This window comes from Monodon monoceros, unplaced genomic scaffold (genome assembly GCF_005190385.1).
Source record: "Monodon monoceros isolate NGI ecotype Baffin Bay Population unplaced genomic scaffold, NGI_Narwhal_1 Super_Scaffold_6, whole genome shotgun sequence".
Classification (NCBI taxonomy): domain Eukaryota; kingdom Metazoa; phylum Chordata; class Mammalia; order Artiodactyla; family Monodontidae; genus Monodon; species Monodon monoceros.
The window spans coordinates 96,654,574-96,677,754 of record NW_021703783.1 but is presented as its reverse complement, the minus strand read 5'-3'; the positions used below and the strand labels follow the sequence as shown (position 1 = coordinate 96,677,754).

The 23,181-nt window shown below is 55.3% G+C and overlaps 1 protein-coding gene across 3 annotated transcripts in view; it reads right to left on the bottom strand.

The window, feature by feature from the left end:
* Nucleotides 1–23,181, bottom strand: part of FBLN1 (fibulin 1) — a 77,125-nt gene that overhangs the window by 16,391 nt on the left and 37,553 nt on the right. The window contains exons 12-17 of one of the 3 annotated variants that reach the window (XR_003791097.1): nucleotides 21,712–21,831; nucleotides 20,729–20,860; nucleotides 18,886–19,009; nucleotides 12,222–12,426; nucleotides 4,639–4,781; nucleotides 2,489–2,623 (exon numbers count right to left, since the gene is read on the bottom strand). Coding sequence is in view for 2 of the 3 variants with exons in the window: in XM_029205325.1 (XP_029061158.1) it covers nucleotides 12,072–12,426; nucleotides 18,886–19,009; nucleotides 20,729–20,860; nucleotides 21,712–21,831 (731 nt within the window). In the remaining variant the exon portion in view is untranslated. Of the gene's footprint in view, nucleotides 1–2,488; nucleotides 2,624–4,638; nucleotides 4,782–11,975; nucleotides 12,427–18,885; nucleotides 19,010–20,728; nucleotides 20,861–21,711; nucleotides 21,832–23,181 lie in introns of those variants that run through there. The other 2 variants (XM_029205324.1, XM_029205325.1) reach the window with 2 other exon arrangements.

The following is a 23,181-nucleotide window of genomic DNA, read 5'->3' as shown; positions in this document are numbered from 1 at the left end:
GACTGGTCTCAAGTCCATTGCAGGTGGACAGGCCTGTGTCCAGGGCCAGCGTGTGCCAGGGTGTCTACCCCCAGAGCCCAGAAGCTCCTGGAGGGCACAGAAGCTATTTGGTGCATTAGAGGAGCAGGAAGGAGGTGGGGATAGGGAAGCCCAGGGAAGAGACCCCAAGCAGACAAACAAGGCAGCGACCGGAGGGTATAGAGACCAGAGCCCAGCACAGCCTGGGTCCCACCTCAGCGAGACCCTGCCCCCTCTGGCCTTGGTCCTCCACCTGGGAGAGGGCATTGGTAAACTCCAGGGGCCCAACCGGACGGGACGTCCAGCAAATGTCCTGAGAAGTTGAAGAGGCCAGGCCTACCCAGGAGGCCGGATCACAGGCAGGATGAATTCCCAAGGGCCAGCCTGGGCCCTCCCCCAGCACCAGAATCCAAAGACCGGGGCCCATGTGACGAAGCACAGTGAGGAGAGAGGCTGCTCTGTCTCTGTGGCCTGGGCGTCGCCTCTCACACCAGGGGTCTGTCCTGTTCCCCACCTTACCCCGAGTCACCCTGGGAAGATCGGCCAGCCCCCTTGCTGCCCCCTCTGCCAAAGAAGTTGGAAGAGGTGGCCTCCAGGAGCCTCCAGGCTCTGAGATGCCAGGATTTTCTGCCCCAGGGGATGGGAAGCCAAGAAATCGAGACTCCCAGGTTGGTTCTGTTTGGAGTACAGATGCGGCTAGAAAAATGCGCCGCTGAGCACCGGCTCCGGGCCTGGCCGCTGCCCAGCCCCTGGCGTGGGTCACTTCAGGAAGGCTTTAGCTGGGAAGTGAAGGCACAGACACTGTACAGAGCCCGCCCCCAGAGAGTCCTCGGCTGGAGACGCTTGTCACTGTCTCTCCACCACCGCAGTTTTGATGATCTGTTTACGCGCCGCACACCCCCTCCCACCCCGGTGGAATGCAAAGCCCTTAGGGGCAGGGGCTGCGTGGTATTGACCCATCTCTGTACCCACAAGGCCGGGCCCAGGGCCTGGTACAGGGCGGGCTTGGGAAGAATGCAGAAATGCAAAGAATGAATGAGTGCGTGGGAAGGTTCTGATTCCAACTCCTGTGGTTCCAAGAGCTGTGAACTGCCCCAGGGTGGGCTGTGTTGCAGCCACACCTGCAGGCCCAGCGTCAAGCACAGGGCTGGCTCAAGGTGGGCTTCTGTGGGCGAGTTGACCCTACTTCCTCCTGTCTGCCCTCATCCCCAGGCACCCGAAGGTCCCTTAAGCGTCTCTTCACCTAACAATGGGCGAAACTGAGGCCCAGGGTGGGCAGTGACTGAAGCGCAAGCGGCAAGTTTTAAGCCTGCTGACAACCAACCTGCACGCCCTCCCCTCAGAATCCCAGTGCGAGCTAATGTACCATTAATTGTAATTAACTAATTATTCCTGCTGCCAACTAGCGGAGGAGTAGCCGGGGGTGGGGGCCCCCCAGATGACTCAGTCATGTTTACAACATGCAAACCCATTTAAGAGCTTGTAAAGTCGCTATAGATGGCTCTTTGGCAACAGGGGAATAACCATTCCCTATCTTCAGCTGCACCTCGACAACGGTCGTGGCTGGGGGCCTGGGGGACCGGGGTTCTGAGGTCCAACAGCGCCACCTACAGACCATGTTCCAAAATGCTCGGCTCCGGGACCAGCCGAGCGGGCGCTCAAGACCTCACAAAATCCAGGGGGCCTAAGAGACCACGAGGCCCACTCCTGCCCACCCTATTCACGACGAGGAAACGGAGGCCTAGGCGAGGACAGGCCTGGCCCTCAGTTGCTCAGCTGCTTTGAAAACGCGAGTCTACATTTAAGTCCAAAGTGGCAGATGTGATGGTTTTCATTCTCCAGGAATTTGAAGTCTTTAAAGAGTGACAGTTCAGGAGAGGCACCGTGAACAGCTTCCCAGACGCACCCGCTTCTGCTTCTCCCCCTCCCGGCCAGCCCTCCTTCGGCGCTGAATCTCGGGGTGTGAGTGTGTGAGGGGGGCTGTACATGCGCCTTGACGTGACTTCGGTCCTCCTACCCAATGACACGCGGGAGGGGACAAGACCGGACACCCTGCAAGGCGAGCCAGGCCCTGACGTCCGTTAGCTATTCCTCCGTTGCACCATAAGAATAAAGATCGTATCAGCTCCCACGATGGGGCAGCTGCGCCGAGCCCCCGGACCAGCGCTTTACCTGTGTGACCTTGTCTGAAATCCATGTTTGAAATCCATGAGATGCAGAGACCTAGTTAATCCACCCTTTGTAGGTCGGGAGACTGAGCCCACAGGGGTCTGCCCGAGAGCTGGCGGCTCCACCACCCTGATGCTCCTCACACTGTGATTGGCTGGTGTGGGGGGGAGGCCGTTCCAGCTGAGCCCTGAAGGACCAGGGGATTCAGATGGGAGCCGGGCTGGTTCCCAACAGGCCTCGGCTAAGCCACTGGCTGGGAGGACGAGGGGGAGTCTAGGGGGACCTGCCGTCTCCGGCCACTCACCCACGGTCATGCCGTCCATGTAGCGCTTGACGATATCGAAGGAGTCGCGGAGGTTCCCGTCTGTTATGTCGAAGATGATGTCAGCGTGGTTGGCAGGATACGCGGGCGTGATGGCCCGGAGGAAGATGATCTCTGCAGAGAGAAGCACGGCATGGAGAGCGTGCAGCGCTGGGCCCCGTGACCCCGGAAATGCCCCCCCAGGCAATGAGGACCCAACATGAGGGACCCCCTGCATGGAGAAGAAGCAGGGGCCCTAGATCATAGCCTGTCCCCCCTTCTCATCAACGGGGAAGCCGAGGCCTGGAGAGCCTGCGAGTCTTCCCTAAAGTCATGGAGCTGATCAGAAGCAGGGCCGGTGCTAAAGGAACTGGTGATGATTCGGGAGTCTCCCTGACGCTGGGGAGATGGGGAAGGGAGGTGGATGACGGGATATGGGCAAGAGGTCAGAAAGGGCAAGGGAGCAGGCTGGTCCCCTGCCCCACAGTGATGTGGGTCAGAAGCCACTTCTCAGGCCGGGCCGGGCAGTTTGGTGGCTGAATCCGTCTCCCGGGCCACCTGACATGAAGCTGGCAGCCTGCCCTGGGCGGGGAGCGCGAGGCCCCGATTTACCCCTGCTCTGTGTTGTCTCGGGTCGGGGGGGGAATGTCCTCTCTCTGGGCCTCAGCTTCCTCATCTGTAAAGTGAGCGAGGCAGCCGCCAGGGCCCATCAAGGGTCCTCTCAACGCTAATGGTCAAGGTCTGGACTGCCTGGGCCCAAGACGCTGACAGGTATCTCTAACCACACCCAGCTCCCGCTAGAACAAAATTATGGATCGGCACTGGCCAGGAGGCCACAAAACCGGCCATTAGGGATTTGGGAAGGATTTGTGGTTTGGTGGAACCCGTCATTCTGCACAAGGCGAACAGCAGTCAGTGATTTTCTCTGACCCAAGTCCGCGTATCCTGTGAAGATTCTGTGCCTCCCCTTTTCTAGAGGAACGAGTGGGCAGGTGGGGCAAGGGCCACCGGCTCCCGCAGGCAAGCACATCCCCGGGGTGCCTGTGGTGCCCTCCCACCCCCGTGGCCAGGCTCTACGCTCCGGCATGTGTACCTGCATTACCCCCCAGGACCCCGTTGCCGCGTGTAAACACAGGGCAAACTGTCCGTCCTCCCTGAGATGGTCAGAGGGCTCTTTCTTATCACTGTGTCCCAGAGCCTGGCCCGAGCCTGACACGTCAGAGGCTCAGTCGACGTTTACAGAGTGAATCCTCATGGCGAGCTCCTCTGAAGGCCTCCACAGAGGGAGGCGGTGTCTGGAGACCACACCAGCCCTGGCACGTGGGCTGCACACCCCGAAGCAAGGCATACGGAGAAGCACCCCGTCCACAGCCCTCTGCCGGGCGCCGGAGGCCCGCTGCCTTGGGCCTACTTGTGTGAAAAGGGGGCTGTGATGGCAGGTCTACACTGCAGGCCAGGAGCTGCCTGGGGGCAGGGCACACTGACTGCTTTACTGCTGGGCTCCCTGGAGCTGGTCTGGCCGCACCAGCCCATCTGCCCCTCGGTCTCCAGGATGATGCTTCTGTATGCAAATAGCATCTGTCCCAACCCTCTACTGGCTCCCGAGGCCTAGGAGTTGAAGCCCCAACTCCAAGTGCAGCCTCCCGCTCTCACCCTTTCAGGCCCTCTCTTGCCAAGCCGTCCACCACTCCAGCCAGAAAAACTTGGCTTTGTTCCTCAAAGGTCTACACTGCGCACTCACCCCCAGATGTCTCCATTCTCCCCACTTTCACTAAGTTGCCTCCTACTGACCCCTCAGGACCCAGAGTGGAGTCGCTGTCTCCTGGAGGCCCCCATAGCCCCGCGCTTGGCACAGAATCAACACTTGATAGCTATTTGTTGAACTGTAACCCCTAAGAAGAGACCCCCGAACTGAGAGCTGGGAATGGGCTGGAACGGTACCGCCATGTAGTCTGGGGACACGGAGGAGATGCAGAGGCAGGGAGGGGTCTGCATTCCAAACCCCAAACCCACATCCCAACCAAGGAGTGGCTCCTGCAGGCCAAGCTCTCAACTCCAGCAAGGGGGCTGCCTGGCAAGGAAGCTCCTCCAGACGATGGCCTCCCCCGGGACCCCTATGCCGGTTCCAAGCCGTGGGAGCGGCCACTCACCTTCGGGGCGGGTGAACTCGCGGAAGGTGGGCAGCGACACGACAGTGTGGGAGATGGTGTGCACTGGGTCCAGCACGCAGGTGACATCATTGGGGCGGCAGGACTTGATGCAGCGGACGGTGTCTGTCTTCTCTTGGCGGAGCCTGAGGGGAACCACAGCACAAGAAGCGATGGGAAAGGTGGAACCAGCACTCCCACAGAGACCGGGGTCCGGGGAGAAGCAGGTGGCCGGGCGGGACCAGAGATGGCTCCGTCGGAGACCCACACTGGCCTCCGCAGCCCGGCTGCTCCGAGGGGATGCTTCTCTGCCCTTGCTGCAAACTGGACCAGAACCCAAACCCCCGAGACATGCCCCGGTTTCTGTCTGTCCCGGCTGGGATAAGCAAAGCTTTGCTATTTGCCAACTATACGAACTGAGCTTCAGTTTCTACAACTGCAAATCACATTCATTCATTCACTTGCTCAACAAGTGTGTTTTGAGCATCTGCTGGGTGTCAGGCACCAGGGACACCAAAGCAAACAAGGGAGACAGGGTCCGGCTTTCCTGGGGCCCCGGGTCGGGGGGCTGCAGGGGTAATAAATGAGGGAGCGTATGTAAAGCACCCAGCTTGGCGCCCAGCACAAAGCGGTCAAATCTCCAGTGTCACACGATGGACGGGGAGGAAGGAAAAGGGGCCCAAGTTGGTTACAGGTCTAGCGATATTTTCAAAACCTCTTTATCATAAAATAAAACACAAATGCAAGAGCTACACAAAACAAAGGTACCACTGAATGAGTATTATAAGGCAAACCACTTTATAATCAGCACCCAGGTCAGGAAAGAGAGCTTCATCTGCCACCTGAGGGCCCTTCGTGGGCCCCAGACCCGTCTCAACCCCCTCGTGCACCCCCAAAGTAACTCCTGTCCTGACTGCCCTAGCAATCACTTACCTGGGTTCCTTTACATCTGTGTCACGTAAGTGTGCATCTCGACACACTATCATTTAAACTTGTCCATTAAAACATTTTTGTTATATCTTTCTCTTTTTATTTATTTGGCTGCGCCGGGTCTTAGTTGCAGCACGTGGGATCTTTGTTGCGGCATGCGGGCTCTTAGCTGCAGCATGCGGGCTCTTAGTTGTGGCATGAGGGACCTAGTTCCCTGACCAGGGATCGAACCCGGGCCCCCTGCATTGGGAGCGTGGAGCCTTACCCACTGGACCACCAGGGAAGTCCCTGTTATATCTTTCTAAAGTCCTTCTCAACCTTCAGGTTTCCTCTCCATTCCTTCATTTTCCATACAGTTTACCTGTTAGGGAAGCAAAGCATCTGAGCTATGGAGCTTCCGGAGCTTCTGGACTTGCTGACTGCTTCCTGGCGGCGCAGCCCAGCGTGTTCCCCTGTCCTCTGCATTCCCTGCCCATTGGCAGCCGGATCCAGACGCCTGATCAGATGCAGACCCAGGTCCTTCAGCGAAATGACAGGTGCTGGTGTGTCTTCCATCGGAGGCACGCGGTGTCTGGTCACCTCCTTTCTGTGACGGTAGCAGCCGCTAATGCTCAGGGTCCAGGTCCACTGATTCCCCGGGGATGGCACAATGCTGTGGTCCGAGTCGATCATTTCTTTTTCACTTGTTAGTCTGAATACTTCTCTAAAGAGGTGCTTCCCCTCATACACTATCTGGTTACCAGGGGGTATAGTTCATAGAGGAAAAGCAAGATTAATGCTTGATTCTTTCTTTGTGTTGACCTGTTTTCAGGATAAGGAACTAGCGATCATCATCCAGAGGTTATCAGTTGACTTTTTAAAAATATCAGTATGAACTCATAGATTTAAACTCTTTGCTGGATTTCAACCTATTGCAATTATTATCCTTTACTGGAGCTCAAGTTTTCCCATCTTTGGCCACAGGGTAAATCGGGTTGGCTCCCAAGTCCTTTGGACCTGGCCCTAGGAATCTCTGATGGTTTTCTTGCTGTCTGGCTTGACAAGGCAATCCAGCCTCATCTTACACTTTTACTGCCCCAGCTATTTCTCCAAGAAGTGTTGGGTTTGTTTTGTTTTTTAGTAGAAAATGGTATTTCAAGACCACAGTCTGGATACCAGGAATGCTCAGTCCTACTGAGCTGGTCATTGTTTCTAGGCTTCTTCAGTGGACATTTTTAAAGATAAACTACATCATGAGTTCATACTGATATTGACAATTCAAAACAAGAACCACATAGTTTTTTACTTAATCTCTTCTATGTACCAAAGGAATCTCCTTTTTTCCATATCAAAATCCTCGTTCTTAAGAACACAGGAGATGATAGAATATTCCATACTTATTTATTTAGTATATTTCATATTTAACCCAGTACTCTCAGAATAACAATACTAAAATTACTACCACTAACGTAATTAATTAGAATAATTTTTTTGGGATATGTTCTCCCTATTCTACCTACAATTTTTAAATAGATGTGCTATTTCTACATTGTCTGAGCCATTTCTTTCCTTTTTTTTTTTTTCTTTTTTTGCCACACTGTGTGGCATGCAGGATCTTAGTTCCCTGACCAAGGATCGAAGCCGCGCCACCTGCGGTGGAAGCACGGAGTCTTAACTAGACCGCCAGGGAAGTCCCCATACTTCCCTTTTTTCTTACTGCACTCATTTAGTTGTAGTTCTATGAGTAACTATGTTTAGTGCTTGCATGTTGACAATTTCGCATGTTGATAATAGTTTGTGCCCTTTGTACAGGAAAGTCTGTTTTGTTGGGTATAAAATCCTTGGCTTACATTTTCCTGAATATCCTAAGTATTCATTTCCTTCTGGCGTAAGTGTTGCTGTGAAGAAGTCTGATGATAATATAATTTTTTCCCATATAAGTCACTTGCTGTTTTTGCCCAAAAGCACAGGGATTTTTTTGTTTTCTCTTTGTCTTGGTGTTGGTTGCTCTGAGTCAATATCTTCAGGTATGTTGGGTGTTCTTTCAATATGGAATTTCAAATCTTTTTCTTAAAATTTCTGTAAAGTTTCTTGAGTAATCATTTTTAGTATTTATTGCTCCCTTCCCTTGTTTTGGGTTAGTTCTTTGGCGATTTCTATTATCTGTAGGTTGGATCTTCTTTGCCTATCTTTAACATCTGTCACTTTCTCTTCAAGCCTTTTCATCTCTTTCGTTATTCATTTTTCAATTTATAAAATTTTTCTTCTTTTCAATTTCTCCTTAAGTATTTATTTCTGAAATTGCTTTCTGCTTTAATTTTAAATTATTTCTTGAGTTCCATTTCTTGGTTTTTCCTAATTCTGGCTTACATTTTTCCTTCATTTTTGGTAATTTTCTCAATCCTTTTTGTTTTGATATAGGCTACAGTTTTGATCGAGTCTGTGAGCATATCTTCCTGGTGTACTTTCATTACCCAGAAGGATATCATTCTGTTCTTTATTCTCTTTTTCCCTAAAATATCTTTTATGAGATTTAACCTGGATACTTTTGAGTTGATCATTTTTATGTGAAATTAGTTTTCCTGAAATTTGAGAAAGAGGCGTGGTTCACAGTGGTTTTTCAGACCTCATTGATGTCTCTGCTGGACAGCTGCACACATCACTTCATTTAACCTTCACAGCTTTTTCCTCTACACCACACTGCCTCCTTCCTTAGCTAATAAAATGCTTTGTTTTTCACTTGGGAATTTTAGAATGGGGCTGGTATGCAGGGCTTTCTGAGAAGAGGCTAGAGTAGCAAGCTGAGGAGCACTGACTCATCCCGGTATCCTGCCCCCTTCACAGCATGGGACTGCCCGTCTGAGAGCAGACTCCAGAGCCAGGCTGCCTGTGTTTGAACCCCGGGCCCACCTTACATCAGCATTGGGACTTTGGGCAAGTTACTTAACTTCTCTCTCCCCAATGTCTTCATTGTGAAATGAGGATCATAACAGCACTTTCCTCACTAGGCTCCATGAGGGTTAGTTAAATGCTTGGCACAGTGCCTGGCTCACAGACAGCAGTGTCCAGGTGTTAGCTGTCATAGTTGTTATTATTTTCATCAGTATAATAATGATAATCATAATTATTATCCTCTACCCTTGGGAGCTTGATTTAGTACAGTGACAGTCAGAAGGGCACACACATGGGAATTCCCTGGCTGTCCAGTGGTTAGGAATCTGCACTTTCACTGCCAAGGGTACAGGTTCAATCCCTGGTTGGGGAACTAAGATCCCACAAGCCACAAAGCACACTGTGCTTTTTGGCACAGCCCCCCCAAAAAAAGCGCACATGCAGGTCCAGGAGTCGGAAGTGATGGCAGCTCTACAAACCCTCTGAACTCCTATTCCCCATTTAAATCAAGATCCAAATGAACACTCAAGTACCTTCCAATGAGGGGAGAAACCAACACTTATTAACTGCCTACCACATGCCAGACACTGCCTCGTGTGTAAGTAACTTCACATAATGTTCAAAATAATCCAGGAAGTGGGCCTTGAAGCTCTGAAAGGCAAATGACTTATCCGAGGTCACAGAACTAATAAATGGCAAGGAGGACATTAAAACTCTTGTGTTTTTGTTTGTTTGGTTGGTTGGTTTCTTCTGCACTGTGTGATCTCAGCAGGATGATCCAGGAATACTGCTAAGTAGCCTCAAGGAACTGCAGGGAGGTGAGCAGGCAGGTAATTCAGATATCATCCCCACATGTGCTCTCAGGTACACACAGAGAAACATCAGAGGTGTCCTGAAATGGAACAGGCCACCTTAAGAGGCAGGGAGTTCCACAAACAAGGGCAAGTGCAAACAAAGCTGGTGGGAATGTTGTAGAGGGGATTCTGGCTTCTAAAGCCCCTGAGAATTCCTCACCCCACCCCCATCTTAACACTCCTATGGGAAAAGTGCTTCTGTGGCCTGAATAATCTGGACCATGATAAAAGAATAACTGAATACATGATGAATCCCTGCTGTGTCTTGCTGATTTCACAGAAGAGGTGATATTTGAACTAAACCTTGAAAATACTATCCATCCACCCATCATCCATCCATCCATCATCCATCCATCCACCCATCATCCATCCATCCATCCATCCATCCACCCATCATCCATCCATCCATCCATCATCCATCCATCCATCATCCATCCACCCATCATCCATCCATCCACCCATCATCCACCCATCATCCATCCATCCATCATCCATCCACCCATCATCCATCCATCCACCCATTATCCACCCATCATCCACCCATCATCCACCATCCATATGTTTATTCGGATGTTTACTGAGCTCCTTCCACAGGCCAGACATTCTGAAAGTGTAGAGAACACAGATACAATCCCTGCCTTCAAACAGGCCCAGAGAAGTGGGGACGATAAAAAGTAACGACAGGGTAACTGCTCTGATGGAGTACGCCCGGCGCTAGAAGAGCTCAGCTTCAGGAGAGGTTTCGCTGAGGACGTGACTTCAGGGAGAACGGCAGTTTGCAGGAGGATGGCACGGCACATGCTAAAGCCCAGAGAAAGTGCATGCAGAGAAGGACAAGAGTCCTGCGTGGCTGGAACACAAGCAAGGGGGTGAGCTAGAGTGGGGAGCGGGAGGGAGATGTAGCTGAAAAGACGGGCAGAGGCTGGAGTAGGCAGGGCCTCGAATGCCATTCCAAGGGAGTTGGGCTTCATCTGCTAGTGGAAGAATCATAGAAGTTTCTAAAGAGGGGAGGGACATAACCAGACTGGTCCTTCAGAGAGGTCCTCTGGCTTCAGCTTGGAAGATAGGAGACTGGAAGCCAGTCCAGACCAGAGATGCTCAGAGAGGGGTCTGGGAGACAGTTGGGGGCTTGGAGATGAATGGCTAGGAGTATGTGTGTGCTCCCATGGCGAGTTAACCGCTGCCTCTGTCATAGGGCACTGGGCATAGTGTTAACTGTATACCCGTCCTCTCCACTAGACAGCAAGGTGGGCCCCTTCCCCATTTTCCTTCCATGTACTTGTAGGAAGGACCTTAGGATCCTCCAGTAACCTTTACTTGATTCCTCTTGACATTCTGTCTTCCCTTCACATTTCTGCTTGGAAACAGTGCCAGCAGCCACAGAAATGCCAGACATGCAAAGCAATGTTGGCAGGAAGTCATCCATTCTCCCAACAGACAGGGGTAGAGCACCTACCGTGCGCTAGGCCCTGCCGGGAGCTAGCGACACGGCACTGAATGAGACACACTTGGTCCCTGCCTTCATGGAGCCTTCTGGATGGTGGGGAAGACAAAAGCAAAACAGATAAATAGGAACTGCAAACTGTGATGAGCATCACAAAGGCAGTGTTATGAGAAAGACTGACAGAAAAACATAACCAACGGATGTCAAGGGAAGCCCAGCTGAGACAGGAACATACAGGCTGAGGTTTAACCAACATTCAGGCCAAGGGTGCAAAAGCACGTGCAAAGGGCCTGAGGCAGCAAAGAGCTGGGCAGTGTGGCTCCAGGGAGGTGAGCGAAGGGAGAACAATTTGAGGTCAGGCTGGAGATGGACATTAGCACTAAATGATGCAGGGCCTTGAGAGGCACGTTGGGGACTTGGCTGGGATCATGGTGGAAGAGTCAAAGCTGTGTAGTCGGCAAACCGAGGTTCCAATACCCACTGTGTGATCTTGGGCAAAGCGCTCGCCCCCTCTGAGTCTCTCTTGGGATGAAACACCCGCCCCACAGGATGGGAAGCAACGCATATGAAGGACCTGACGCTGGCTTAGGGGTTCCCACGAGCGGCACATTCATCGCGCTGTCCTTTGCCTCTTCCTGGTTCGAAGCTGGGAACCTTAGTGGAGGGACCGACCTCGCTTAGGCAAGGGCTGCATGCAAGATGCTGCGATTGCGTTCAGTGTTTTTCCACAAGTTCGGGGCTCTCATCAAGACAAACAGAAAGGGAGGTTTGAGTCTCACGATGGAGCTTTTTTGCCTCGGTTAAAGGCTCAGCTCCTGGTGACACAGTAAGGAAACAAAGCTGGGGCCAGTAGACCTGGCTCTACCACAAATGGCCCACGTCACCTTGGCCAAGTCCCTCCCCTTCTCTGGGCCTCAGTTTCCACATCTGTGAAGTGAGAGGGAACGGAGGTCAATCAACCCTGGGGGCCTTGGTCACCTCATCCTCTGGGCTAAACACAAGCGGAGGAGAGAGAATCACGTCAAATGAAACACCCGAGCCTCGTTCTCTCCGGGCCTGGGCTCCCTGGCGGCGTGGGCTGTGAGTCCCACCAACGGAGGCTCCTGGGCGCACACCCCTCACGGAAAACACTCCGTGGTCACCCTTGGCGGCGCCAGGCATTGCTCGGCTGCCCCCTCCCCACCAGGGACAAGCACAGAGACACCCGACCACGCCAAATAAAACCAAGGCACGCCAGCCATGCTGTGTGGGATCGTCCGCTGAACCTTTATTCGGATCCCGGAGGGGAGGGTGAGGAAAGCAACAAGAGGGGGCCCCCCACGGCCGAAAGCGCGTGCTCAGAGCTCTGCAGACACAAAGATGTAAAGCTTGGCCACAAAGGAGCTGACGGTGCCGTGGCGAGAGAGCTCCATCCTGACGGTCAGGAGCAAGTCCCTGGGCTCGGGGACGGGCTTGGTGAGGGCCACCACCCCACTGTGGTGGCTCACCTTCTGGGTGGTGAAAAAGCCCTCCTCGTTGCCGCCGGTGATGGCCAGCTGCATGCTGTCCCCGGGGACGGCACTGGAGGGGCCCATGCGGAAAACCACGGCGGGCACTTGGATGTTGGTGGGGAAAGAGAGGTGGTAGTAGGTTATTCTCAGAGGCAGCTTGGGGCACTCCTGATTCTCATGGCAAGGCAAGCGCTCGCAGCGGCTGCAAGAAAAGTGGACAGAGAGAAAGAGGGTTAGGGCCCATTCAGCAAGCGGAGAAACAACAGAGCATGGGGGCGGGGAAGCGGGGGCTCGCTGGGCGGGGCCTCCCGCCGCCCCTCTGGCCAATCAGCCAACGAGAAGAGCACCCCTCACTCACCTGTGGGAGGTGCCGGGGACCTCCGGGCCGCGGGCTCAGGCACTAGCCTCTTCCAACACCCTCAGGGGGCGCTGGGTGGCTGGGGTCAAGGGTCGTGCCTGGAGCGAGGTGTGTCCCCTTCTCACTGGCAGAGCCCCACCCCGGGCTGTCCTCACCAGGCACACCCTGCCCTCTGAGTGTCGTCCAGGCTCCTGGCTCCTCACCCAGACAGTGGTCAGGGCGACACAGGGCTCCCGAGCGGGTCTCGGAGACGACCCCCGAAGTGAGTGTCTGCACGCCGGCAAGCATGGCTGCTGCCGCTTACGGAGCGCACGGCTACTCGTCATCACGCCTCCGCTAGTGTGATCACACCCCTTGGGGATGGGGGGCTGAGGGCCATTTTTCAGATGAGGAAACTGAGGCTGAAAGAGTCAGTGGCCTTCCTGAGGTCACAGGGTGTGGGGAAGCTAGATTTGTGCTCAGGCAGTGAGGTCTGTTCCCCGTCTTCCCTCACTAAGCCCTGTGCTCTAGGCCCAGTTCCCTGTCTGTGTCCACAGGGCCAACCAGGGCTTGAGACGGAGATGGAGAGATGTTCTAACTTCCAGTGACAGGATGGGGACAGGTTCTAACGTCCTGTGACAGGACGAGGACAGGTCCTAACGTCCTGTGACAGGACGGGGACAGGTTCTAACGTCCTGTGACAGCATGGGGACAGGTTCTAACGTCCTGTGACAGGATGGGGACAGGTTCTAACGTCCTGTGACAGGATGGGGACAGGTTCTAACGTCCTGTGACAGGATGGGGACAGGTTCTAACGTCCTGTACAAGGATGGAGTCAGGTTCTAACGTCCTGTGACAGGACGGGGACAGGTTCTAACGTCCTGTACAAGGATGGAGACAGGTTCTAACGTCCTGTGACAGGACGGGGACAGGTTCTAACGTCCTGTGACGGGACGAGGACAGGTCCTAACGTCCTGTGACAGGACGGGGACAGGTTCTAACGTCCTGTGACAGCATGGGGACAGGTTCTAACTTCCTGTGACAGCATGGGGACAGGTTCTAACTTCCTGTACAAGGATGGAGACAGGTTCTAACCACTGTCACAGGACGGGGACAGGTTCTAACGTCCTATGACAGGACAGGGACAGGTTCTAACATCCTGTGAGATGATAAGAACCGGGCCTATCTTCTGCCTCCTGAACTCCAGGCCCATCACACTCCGAAGGCAACTGCCTTAGGAGCAGAGCCAAGGTGCGGAGCCCTGCGGGACTTGACAGAGCACGTGTCCCAGGAAGTTCTGCCATCTTGACTGTCTGGATTCTCCAACCACAAGCATCTACTGTCCTAGTCTTCCATCATGCCTCCATTTCAACTTTTTTAGTTTCCATGCCTCTTGTCAGGTGACTAGGACTTATTTACACTTGGCATTTATTGTGAGCGCTGTCTCTTTTTACATCCTATGCCCAGGACGTAAAATCCTTTCTTTTAGTTGGCCATTTACCATTCTGAGCTCTTAGAAAGGGCAGCCCTGGGAATGAGCTCCACGCTAGTAAAGGGGTGTGGAGATCAGGAACACTGAAGAGGAGGGTCCTGCACGGGAGGGGGCTCAGAGGCAGGGGGAGAGGGAGGAAAGAAGGCAGGCGTGGGTGCTGCTGAGGGGCAGCCCCCTCCCCCAGAGACACCCAGGTCCAGACCAGCTGGGAGTGCCCCAGGTGACTGTGGAGAAACTGAGGGACGGGGCCTGGCCTCGTGCTGGGTTCATCGGGGTTTCTCCTTCCCCAAGCTCACCTCACTGTCCCACCCGGTTCTCCTTATCCTACTGACAGTGAGGATACACACACACACACACACACACACACACACACACACACACACACGCGCGCGCGCGCGCGCCAGCTGCTTCAGGAAGGGCCTGGTGGATCTGGCCAGCAGGTGGCGCCAGGGTCTCCTGCATGTGTGTTAAAGTTTTCCCACGTTTCCCGTATCCAAGGCCAGGATTTTGATTCGCCAGAGGATTAAGCCGGCATGGGCGGAAGGCAGGGAACATGAGGTGTGCATGAAGGTCTAGTATCACACACCAGAGAGCTGGATACTCCTTCCTCCTCGATGGTCTCCAGCCACCCCCAACCCCACAGGGTCACCAAGCAGAGCCAGTCCTTCCTCACTCCGGGCCCTTCTGGGCCTGGCTCCTTTCAGATGGCTTGCTTCCCAAGGGCGGGGCTGTGGCTCTCTGGCTTCATCTCCAGGACCAGCTCAACACCTACGTGCTTTCTACCTGCACACGAGTAAATACGGGCCTGATTTTCCTGGTCAGTTCCAACATCAATTATCCTATCCTGCTCTCCCCCATATTTGTTGAAACATCTCAGAAATCATAACTGCCTCTGGCAAACTGCCTGTCAGCCTGGGGATGGCCGCGGAGTCTTTGTCAGCCGGTATGTCTAGACAGAGGAGGGGCCGTCGCCCCTGCATCTATTACGGAGCAGAGGAGGCCCGGACCCCTGGGACCATGCACCTTGGTTTCCATCTCGACCTGCATGAGAGAACAACGTGCCCCGATTTTTCAGTTCAACGAATTTGATCGGGACACCCCAAGTTCCATGAAAATGCAATCATTGAAGGCCACCACACGCCAGAGCAAAGAGGTCCTCAAGGCCAGGCCCTTCTCTCGGGAGGCGTGGCCATTCTGGTCGCCCCCCGGGCCATCTGATGCCCGCAGCCGTCCCTGCTGGCGGTTCCCTGACTTTCAGGCTCCTGTCATTCTGGACACAAGCCCCAGGAACCGGCCGGGGCAGGGCTTTACCCGCTCTGTACACCCGCATTACCGCCTGGGGCCGAACAGCTGTGCCAGCCAAGGCTGCCCAGCCTCGCTCTGGCTTCCGAGACCCCAGGTCTCAGGGGGCTGCCCCGCCGAGGGGGCAAAGAGGATGTTTTCGGTCCCACCCTAGGCTCTGGGACACTGAACATTCCTCCTGTGGGGAGGAGGGAATTGTGTGTTCGGGATCTTAACAGCCTGGTCAGTCCGTGAGGCCCAGCCCTGTGGTTTGCGGCCCAGCCTGCTGGGTCATGTTCCAGTTACCACTGGCCAGAAGGAGGCTGTGTGGAGAGAGGGAAGGCTGAGGCCCAGAGACAGAAAGACAAAGAGACACAGAGAGAGAGAGAGAGACTCAAATCTTGCCTGTAAAGGCTCCCTTAATGTTAACCACAGAAGTGCCAGTTACTGGGTCCTTCCTAATGCAGCCTTTTAAAATTTTACAAATTGCTTTCTGAAGGTCAGATAGTAAATTCTTTAAGAGGATTTTTGTGGAGAAGGAAAAGGGCTGTAAAGTAGAAAACTCCAGTCTGAGGGGTCTGCAGTGCTGAGAGAGGGGCGGCCGGTGCTCCTGTGGTCCCAGAGTAACCCCCCCAACTGGGACGAGGCAACCAGGATGAGACCCCCTATGGCCCCTCAACCTGGGATTCCAGGCCCGGCCCTCACTTCCTGTGCCTGACGCTGGGCTCCTGCCTGGTCCGTGATACCTCAACAGGGTTAACAAAGGAGAAACTGTAACTAGACAGATTCCCATGTGCAGCAGGCACGGCCCCAGGACCACACAGCCCTTCAGGAACCCATGTCTCATCTTCCCATCTAAGGGCTGAGCGACCCTAGACCTTCCAGTCACACAGTCAGCCCACAGGCACACAGTCAGCAGCAGAGCAAGGGCTGCAGAGTTGCTCTGAGGAACCTCTGGATTCTGAGGACGAGAGAACAGGGTGGCCAGCTGCCATCCTTCTCACCACCACTGTTGTCTGGGTACCAATGCTGGCCATGGGCTGGGCACGTGGGGCGTTACTGCCAATCCTCCAGGCACTGACAAGCAGGTATTGTCAGCGCTGTGTTACAGAGGCAAAAAGGGCCCTTGGGTGACCAAGACCCAAGGTCACGGCACCGAGGAACCGGAGAGCCAGGTCCGGAAGCCAGGATGGGACCCAGCCCTGGTTCCTTCTTCCTCTGGGCGGCCTCCCAGGCCATGCCCCAACCTGGACACCAGGGCCCACCTTCCCTCCATCCATAAATACTGGCAGTAAAACACGCCTTGGGGCGCCTATCCATACCCCCCAGGGCTGAACTCAGAGCAAGCGGTACGGAGGTGGCTCAGCCCCACAATCGCAGGTCACCCTACAGGAACGCAGGAGGGCGATATCACCGCCCCCTTTACAGCAAGAAGCTCACGGGACCTGGTCATGGTCAAGGTCAGGGGGCCTGGAACGGACTGAGCTTAGGAGGCAAACCTAAGCGAGCCGGACACCAAAGCCAGATCGTTCATCTCAGTGCCAGACAGCATCTCCATGAGACCCGAGAACAGCCACAGGGGCTCAGTCAGGACCCTCAGGGCGGGGACCACACCTTTTCCCAGCTCCACTCGCCTCCCAGCCTCTGCTCCGGCCGCTGGGTGGCGCTGGTGAGCGGCATGTTGGTCAATGGGGCCACAGTCTTCCCTGGAGGGGCTGCTTGGAGCCTCATCCTTCCCCTCTCACCTTGACTGTGGGTAGGGGCTCACTTCCTGCCCTTTTCATACAGAGAATGACGGAGCCCCCTCTTTATCATCCCCTGGGGGTCAGGCTGAGGAACCCGTGGGATGGACACAGACCAGGCCCTGGAGCATCAATCCCTCGGTCAGTAGAACGTGGTTCCTCGCTGAATAGCCCATATTCACGGCCAGGACTCCAGGCTCCCCTGGCTACCGTGCTCCCCGCCGGAGCCGGGGGGCCCTCCTTGGTCTCAGTACCCCTGCACCCTGCCCACTGCCATTCTGCATGTGCTCCTCCGGGGCTCAGAGCAGGGGATGGGGGCCCTCTGTGGGTCCACTGTCTGCCCAGGTGCCTGCACACAGTAGGCTCACGGCGAACATTCCCCAAACAATAGATGACTTTCGCTGGCACCGCGGGTCGGCGAAGGATTCCACAACGAGCATCAACACGGTGGGGCGGAGGGGGCAACTTCAGCCACAACCTCAGGACACGACGCTAGCCTGCCGGCCTGCCCACCCCCCGCTTAGGAGGCGTGAAGTCCCTGCACAGGGCAGCCTCCTCCCCTTTTGCTTTCGTGATTGTGTGTGAGTTATACATGGAGAGCAGTCAGCCAGTCTTCCAGAATCCCCAGACCCAGACCCAGACCCAGACAAGGGTCCTGGGAGCAGCGCAGCCTCAAAGTAAGGACACGGATCTTTCTTCACGGCTCAGGGGAGCACCAAGACTGCCCCCTTAGCTGTTGCATAACCCACAGGCTCTTTGGAATGCTGGCAAACCCAGTTCTGGAGTGGCTTCTCCCTACCTGGCAAGCACGCCTGCTGGGGAAACTGAGAGGACCTGCGGGGGCGGGGGCAGGAGCCGCAAGGCCGGGGGATGAACACCGCGGATGCTGGGAAGAACACTGGGGCCGTCTGAGCATCTCCTGCTCTGGCATTCGGCCAGCAGGAGGCGGGACCAGAACAACAAGTGGACGCTGGGGCCTGGGACCCCGTCCAAGATGGCGCTGACCAGGGCCAAGGCCAAGAGGCCGAGTCTCCCAGGCAGCCTGGCTGTGTGCTGACTTTGAGCACTTCCCGAGGCTGGAGGGAAGGGGTCACGCATCCACGCCCCTGAGATTGGCTCTCACCGTGGAGCTTTTCCTGAAACAACCGCCGGGGGCACGAAAGGAGGCCCATCTGATAAAATAAGGGATGGGGTCGTGTGGGGCGAGACCAGAGGGTCCTCACTGCTCCCTGAGGAACAGGGCTCCTGGACACCCCAGGAGGATATATCCCGGTGGCCTGAGACTGAGTGAGCTTGCAGTGACATATGGACACACAGCTTCAAGCTGAGGACACAGAACCTTTCGTGCTGTTCCCACGCCGTCACTGGGTTGAAAAGAATCTTTCAGGTGAGGTCATCTAACAATGACACCCTAACAAGTCACGTCGGCTCACACAGAGTCATTGCTACCTTTATCCGAGTCAGAGCAGGTTCTGCCATCTGCATGTCACAGATGAGGAAACTGAGGCCCAGAGAGCTGTCCCTTGCCCAAGGCTTCACCCCGGGGAGAGAGACGGCCGGGGTTTCTGCCTGGCTCCATGCACAGGCGGGTCTGGGAGCAGGCCTGCCCACCTTGAGCCCATATGAGGTCACCACCTTCACTTCCTGCAACCAGTCTCATTGGCATTTAGGCGCCTGAGAACCAGGGATCCTTGAGTTTCCCAAGACCCGCGTGGGAGGGCACGGCTCATTAACCACCCGCCCAGGCCGGGAGCCGGGCCCCCAGGAAGGCCAACACAGACAGACGATCGCGGGGACCGAGGGACTTACGTGTCTGCGGAGCGGCGGTAGTTCTCGGGACACTCGAAGGCCAGGCAGCGGAAGCCGCCCTGGATGTTGAAGCAGGTCTCGTTGATGGAGCAGTTGTGGATGCCGGTCACACACTCATCAATGTCTGCAGGAGATCCCAAGGCAGCACGGTGAAGGCCAAGGCCCCCCAGCCATCCCCATCCACAGACAGGGGTGCCCAGGCCTCCCATCAACCAGGGTCGGGGGGATCAGGCCATCCTTGCCCTCCACTGGCTGCTCTCTGGAGCAGAGCCCTGTGCCAGCGTTTTTACTTATAGGAGGTTATATTTAATATACCTATTATTCACAATCCCAGGAGTAAGCATAAGGATAACGGCAAACACTGTACGATAGCCCTTAAAGTGTTTTGCAGGAAACACCTGCTTCTCATTATAATTAAATGAGGCAAGTACTGTTATTATCCCCATTTTAGGGACGAGTCATAGGGGTTAAGTGACTGGCCTAAGGTCACACATTCTGTAAGTGGCAGAGTCGAGCTTTGAACCCAGGCAGCCAGTGCCTCTCTGAGGCTCCCGAGTTGCATCAGCCTTACCTCACGTGCCACTTGTAACATCCTAGGAGGGAATGAGCAGAAGCCACTAGCCCCATATTACAGACGAGGAAACTGAGGCTTAAAGGGATTCTATGTTGGGCCCAGTGTCCAAAGTCAGTGACTATCTGGGCTAGACTGGAACCCGGCCTGGGGCATGTCACGAGGTCACCCTGGACATGGGGAGCCGTCCCCTTCCCTCAACTTTCCGGAGCAGCCAAATGGTGGGCCCAGGGGATGTCACTGTGCCAGAGGCATCTGCTAAGAGATGCCAAATCCTGACCATTGGTGGCAAAAACAGCACTCCCCAATCTCAAAGGCCGAGGCTCAGGAATGTGTTTTCACTGTGTCTGGCAGGACCCCAGGCTGCGGTGAGGGCGCCTGGCCAGGTCATCTGCTTCGTCAGAAATGTGAAAATAGAGCAACTTCCATCCGGAGCTCTGGACGAGCTGAGCGGGTCCCTCCCAGGAAACGCCACAGCTCCTGCCCGCCTTTGATCAAAGTCTTCAAACCTTCTTCATGACCAGAAAGGACATCTGCAGGACCCGGGCCCTCCAGAGCCTCTGGGCCACCAGCCCCACGTGAGGACTCATCAGGAGGGGCTGAACAGAGCCAACTTCTGACTCAGCTTCTGTGGCCATTCCCGGAGGTGAGGCCCACGCGCCCATTCCAGGGTCGCCCCTTCACAAATATCTACTTAGCACCCCCCCCCACCAGTAGCCAAATGGACGGTTATAGGACGCTGATGACCCCTGGAGTGTCCTTAGAAATGGGAGCCTAGTACAACAGGATGGATGTCGCTCGCCCCTCGTTTAGCCGACCCCCGGGCCCCCGCGGCATCCTCCAGCCATAGTGTCCCTAAATACAGAGACCTCTGGGTTGTCACACACCCTGACCAGGCCCATCCCCTCACCAAGTGGGGATCATCACCCTGGGACAGAGGACTGCGCCGTCTGCTCACTGCTTTGCCCTTAACACCCAGCAGGGCCTGGGTTTGTCGAGTGACTGAACGAAAGACTAAACAGCAGTGCTATGCTATGGGGTCTTCCGGGCACTGACGTCCTGTTTCCTCCACGGTGGGCATCTTCCCAAAGGCTGTCAGCCCCGCTTCGGGCCCTCTTGGGGCTGGCCCAGGGCAGGGTGGAAGGCTCAGAACCCGCGGAGGACAAGTGTGCCCGGGTATGGGAGACCAGGGTGCCCGTGCAGCCCAGGACACGCCCAGGATGCAGAGTCCCGAGCTGGCCTGAGACGCCCCGGGAGTCCCACCCCGCTCACCTTGGCAGTTGCGGCCGTTGGGAGCCAGCCTGTATCCGGTCGAGGGGCAGCTGCACTGGAAGCTTCCGGGGATGTTGAGACAGCGGTAGGAGCAGATGTGGCCCCCAGTGGGCAGGGCACACTCGTCGATGTCTGTGACGGCAAAGCCCACCCTCAGCATCTGTGTGGACCCCGGCTGGGCTACGCCCCCCGTGGTGGGCTGAGCTGCGGCCTGGAGCGCAGCCACACAGTACAAGCCGGACACGGCGCGGGGGGCCTCAAAGTGCTGTGGCTGGGGCGGCCTCAGAGACCATCACGCCAGAAGGGGAAACTGAAGCCCAGAGAGGGTAAGAGCCTAGCCTAGGGCCACACAGCAAGTTCATGGTGTGAAGCGTGCACGTGGAAGGGGAGGAGGGAGCCTGGGGAACCGGAGGCAGGAGGCAGTGCCCAGGGCTTCAGAATGACACACATAGAGGTGCCCTGGCTGGCTACGTCCTAATGCTGATTATTATAAATGTGCTAATAACAGACACACCTTATATAGAAACAGTAATAATCTTAACAAGAGTCATCCTTTGAGCACCTACATCGTGCCAGGCACATATGAAGTGCTTTTGAGTCACCATTTGGATTCATCCTTTGACAACCTGGTGTGTGTGGGTTTAACCTCCATGTTACAGAGAGGATGGTCCAGGCCCAGGGAGGGGCTTTTAAAAGGCCAGAGGCAGAGCTGCGAGTCAGAGACGTGGGCGGCCCCTGAGGCCCCTCCTCACCCACCACTGCCCTGCTCGAGGTCCCGGCACACATGGCGATCCCCACTGTCACGTGTCATTTTACTAAAGAAAAATCTGTGAGTGGCTTTGCCCCTTTACACACTTCACTCTCAACGATGGGCAACGTGCATCCGAATAAATAAATAAACAAACCACCCAGCAGCCAGGAGGTGGCGGATGGGGACCAGGGGAGGGGGTGCTTTCGCCCCCAGCCGAGCGGGGAGCCCTCACCTTCGCAGGTGACCCCGTCCACGTCACTGAGCTGGTAGCCTCGCCGGCAGTAACACTGGTAGGAACCGTAGACGTTGGCGCACTCCTGGCTGCAGGGGCTACTGCTACACTCATTCACGTCTGAAAGAGAGGGTCCCGGGGTCACCGCTCAGTGCTGGCGGGGCTGTGACCCCCCTCAAGTTAACACACACACGCACAGAGGCAGAGGTTACCACGTGTAGGGCCAGAGATCTGCCTGGAGTTGCCCCAAGGGAGAGAGGCCCCACTCCGGCCCCTCACGGCCGGAGGACCTGGCATCTCCCCACACCCACTGCCTGCTTCAAGCCAGACCGACTCTGGGCTCTTGCTTCTGGCCCACCACCTGTGTTTGCAAATAAAGTTTTATCGGTACGTGGCCCCGCTTATTCATTTACTATGGTCCATGGCTGCTTGTGCGTAACAAGGGCAGAGTTGAATAGTCGCAGAAGAGATGTAGCTGGCAAAGCCTGAAATATTTACTACGTGGCTTTTAGAAAAAAAGTTTGCCAACCTCTGACTTGGAAGTCCCTCTTCATTTTCGTTTACTGCTAATTCTCATCAGGGCAGGAGGGGTGAGCAGCTGAGAATGTCCGTCGGCCTCTCACCCCAAGTCTCATCCCTGCAGCCCCGCATGCCTGGCCTGGCTGCCACCTGTTCACTTGCTCACCTCTGCTCAGTGTGGTTTCTTACATCCTAGAGACCCTCCCTGAAGGCAGGAACCACGTTATTGCTACACGTCTGGGGCGGTGGGTGCTTGATAAGCGCTTAGTGGACTCATACTGCAAGGCTGGCCAGGCCCTGGCCTTGTGTCCACAATATCGTCCACTAACATAGATATGAATACCTACCATTCAGCCGTTGAGGAGTGACCAGGGACAGCACTAGCCACGAGTGACAATAGCAGTGATCCAAGCAGTCTCCAGATCACAAGTGTGTCGTCTCACACTGGGCACCGTGACAAACCCCTGACAGGCTGCATCTTGATTCACCCTCACGACCCCTACAAGGTGGGTCCTACTCTCCCCATTTTACGGATGAGCACACTGAGGCCCAGAAATGCTGAGTTACTCCTTCAAGGCCGTAAATGTGACAGAGCTGGGATGTGAACCCAGGCCCGAGGGACCACCATGCATGAATCTTGCCCCTTGCCATTACATGTGTGTGTTGGGTCTGGTTTTTGGGGACAACTCCCAGAATCTCAGGAGAAGCCTCGGACCCAGGAGTCCATCACACTGTCCATGCTCCAGGTTGAGAATTACACACTGGGGTGCATCCTGGCATATCTGACTTTTGTGATCATCCTTCTTAATCCAGAAATTTAAGACCTGCCATGTCTTGAGTGTGGCTCTACAGGTTGCCCCTGGGCACTGCGCTGCAAAGAAGGGAGCTCGATGGGCAATGTGAGGGATTGCCGAGGGGGGTCAGAAGCTCTCAATTTCTGCTGACCTCATC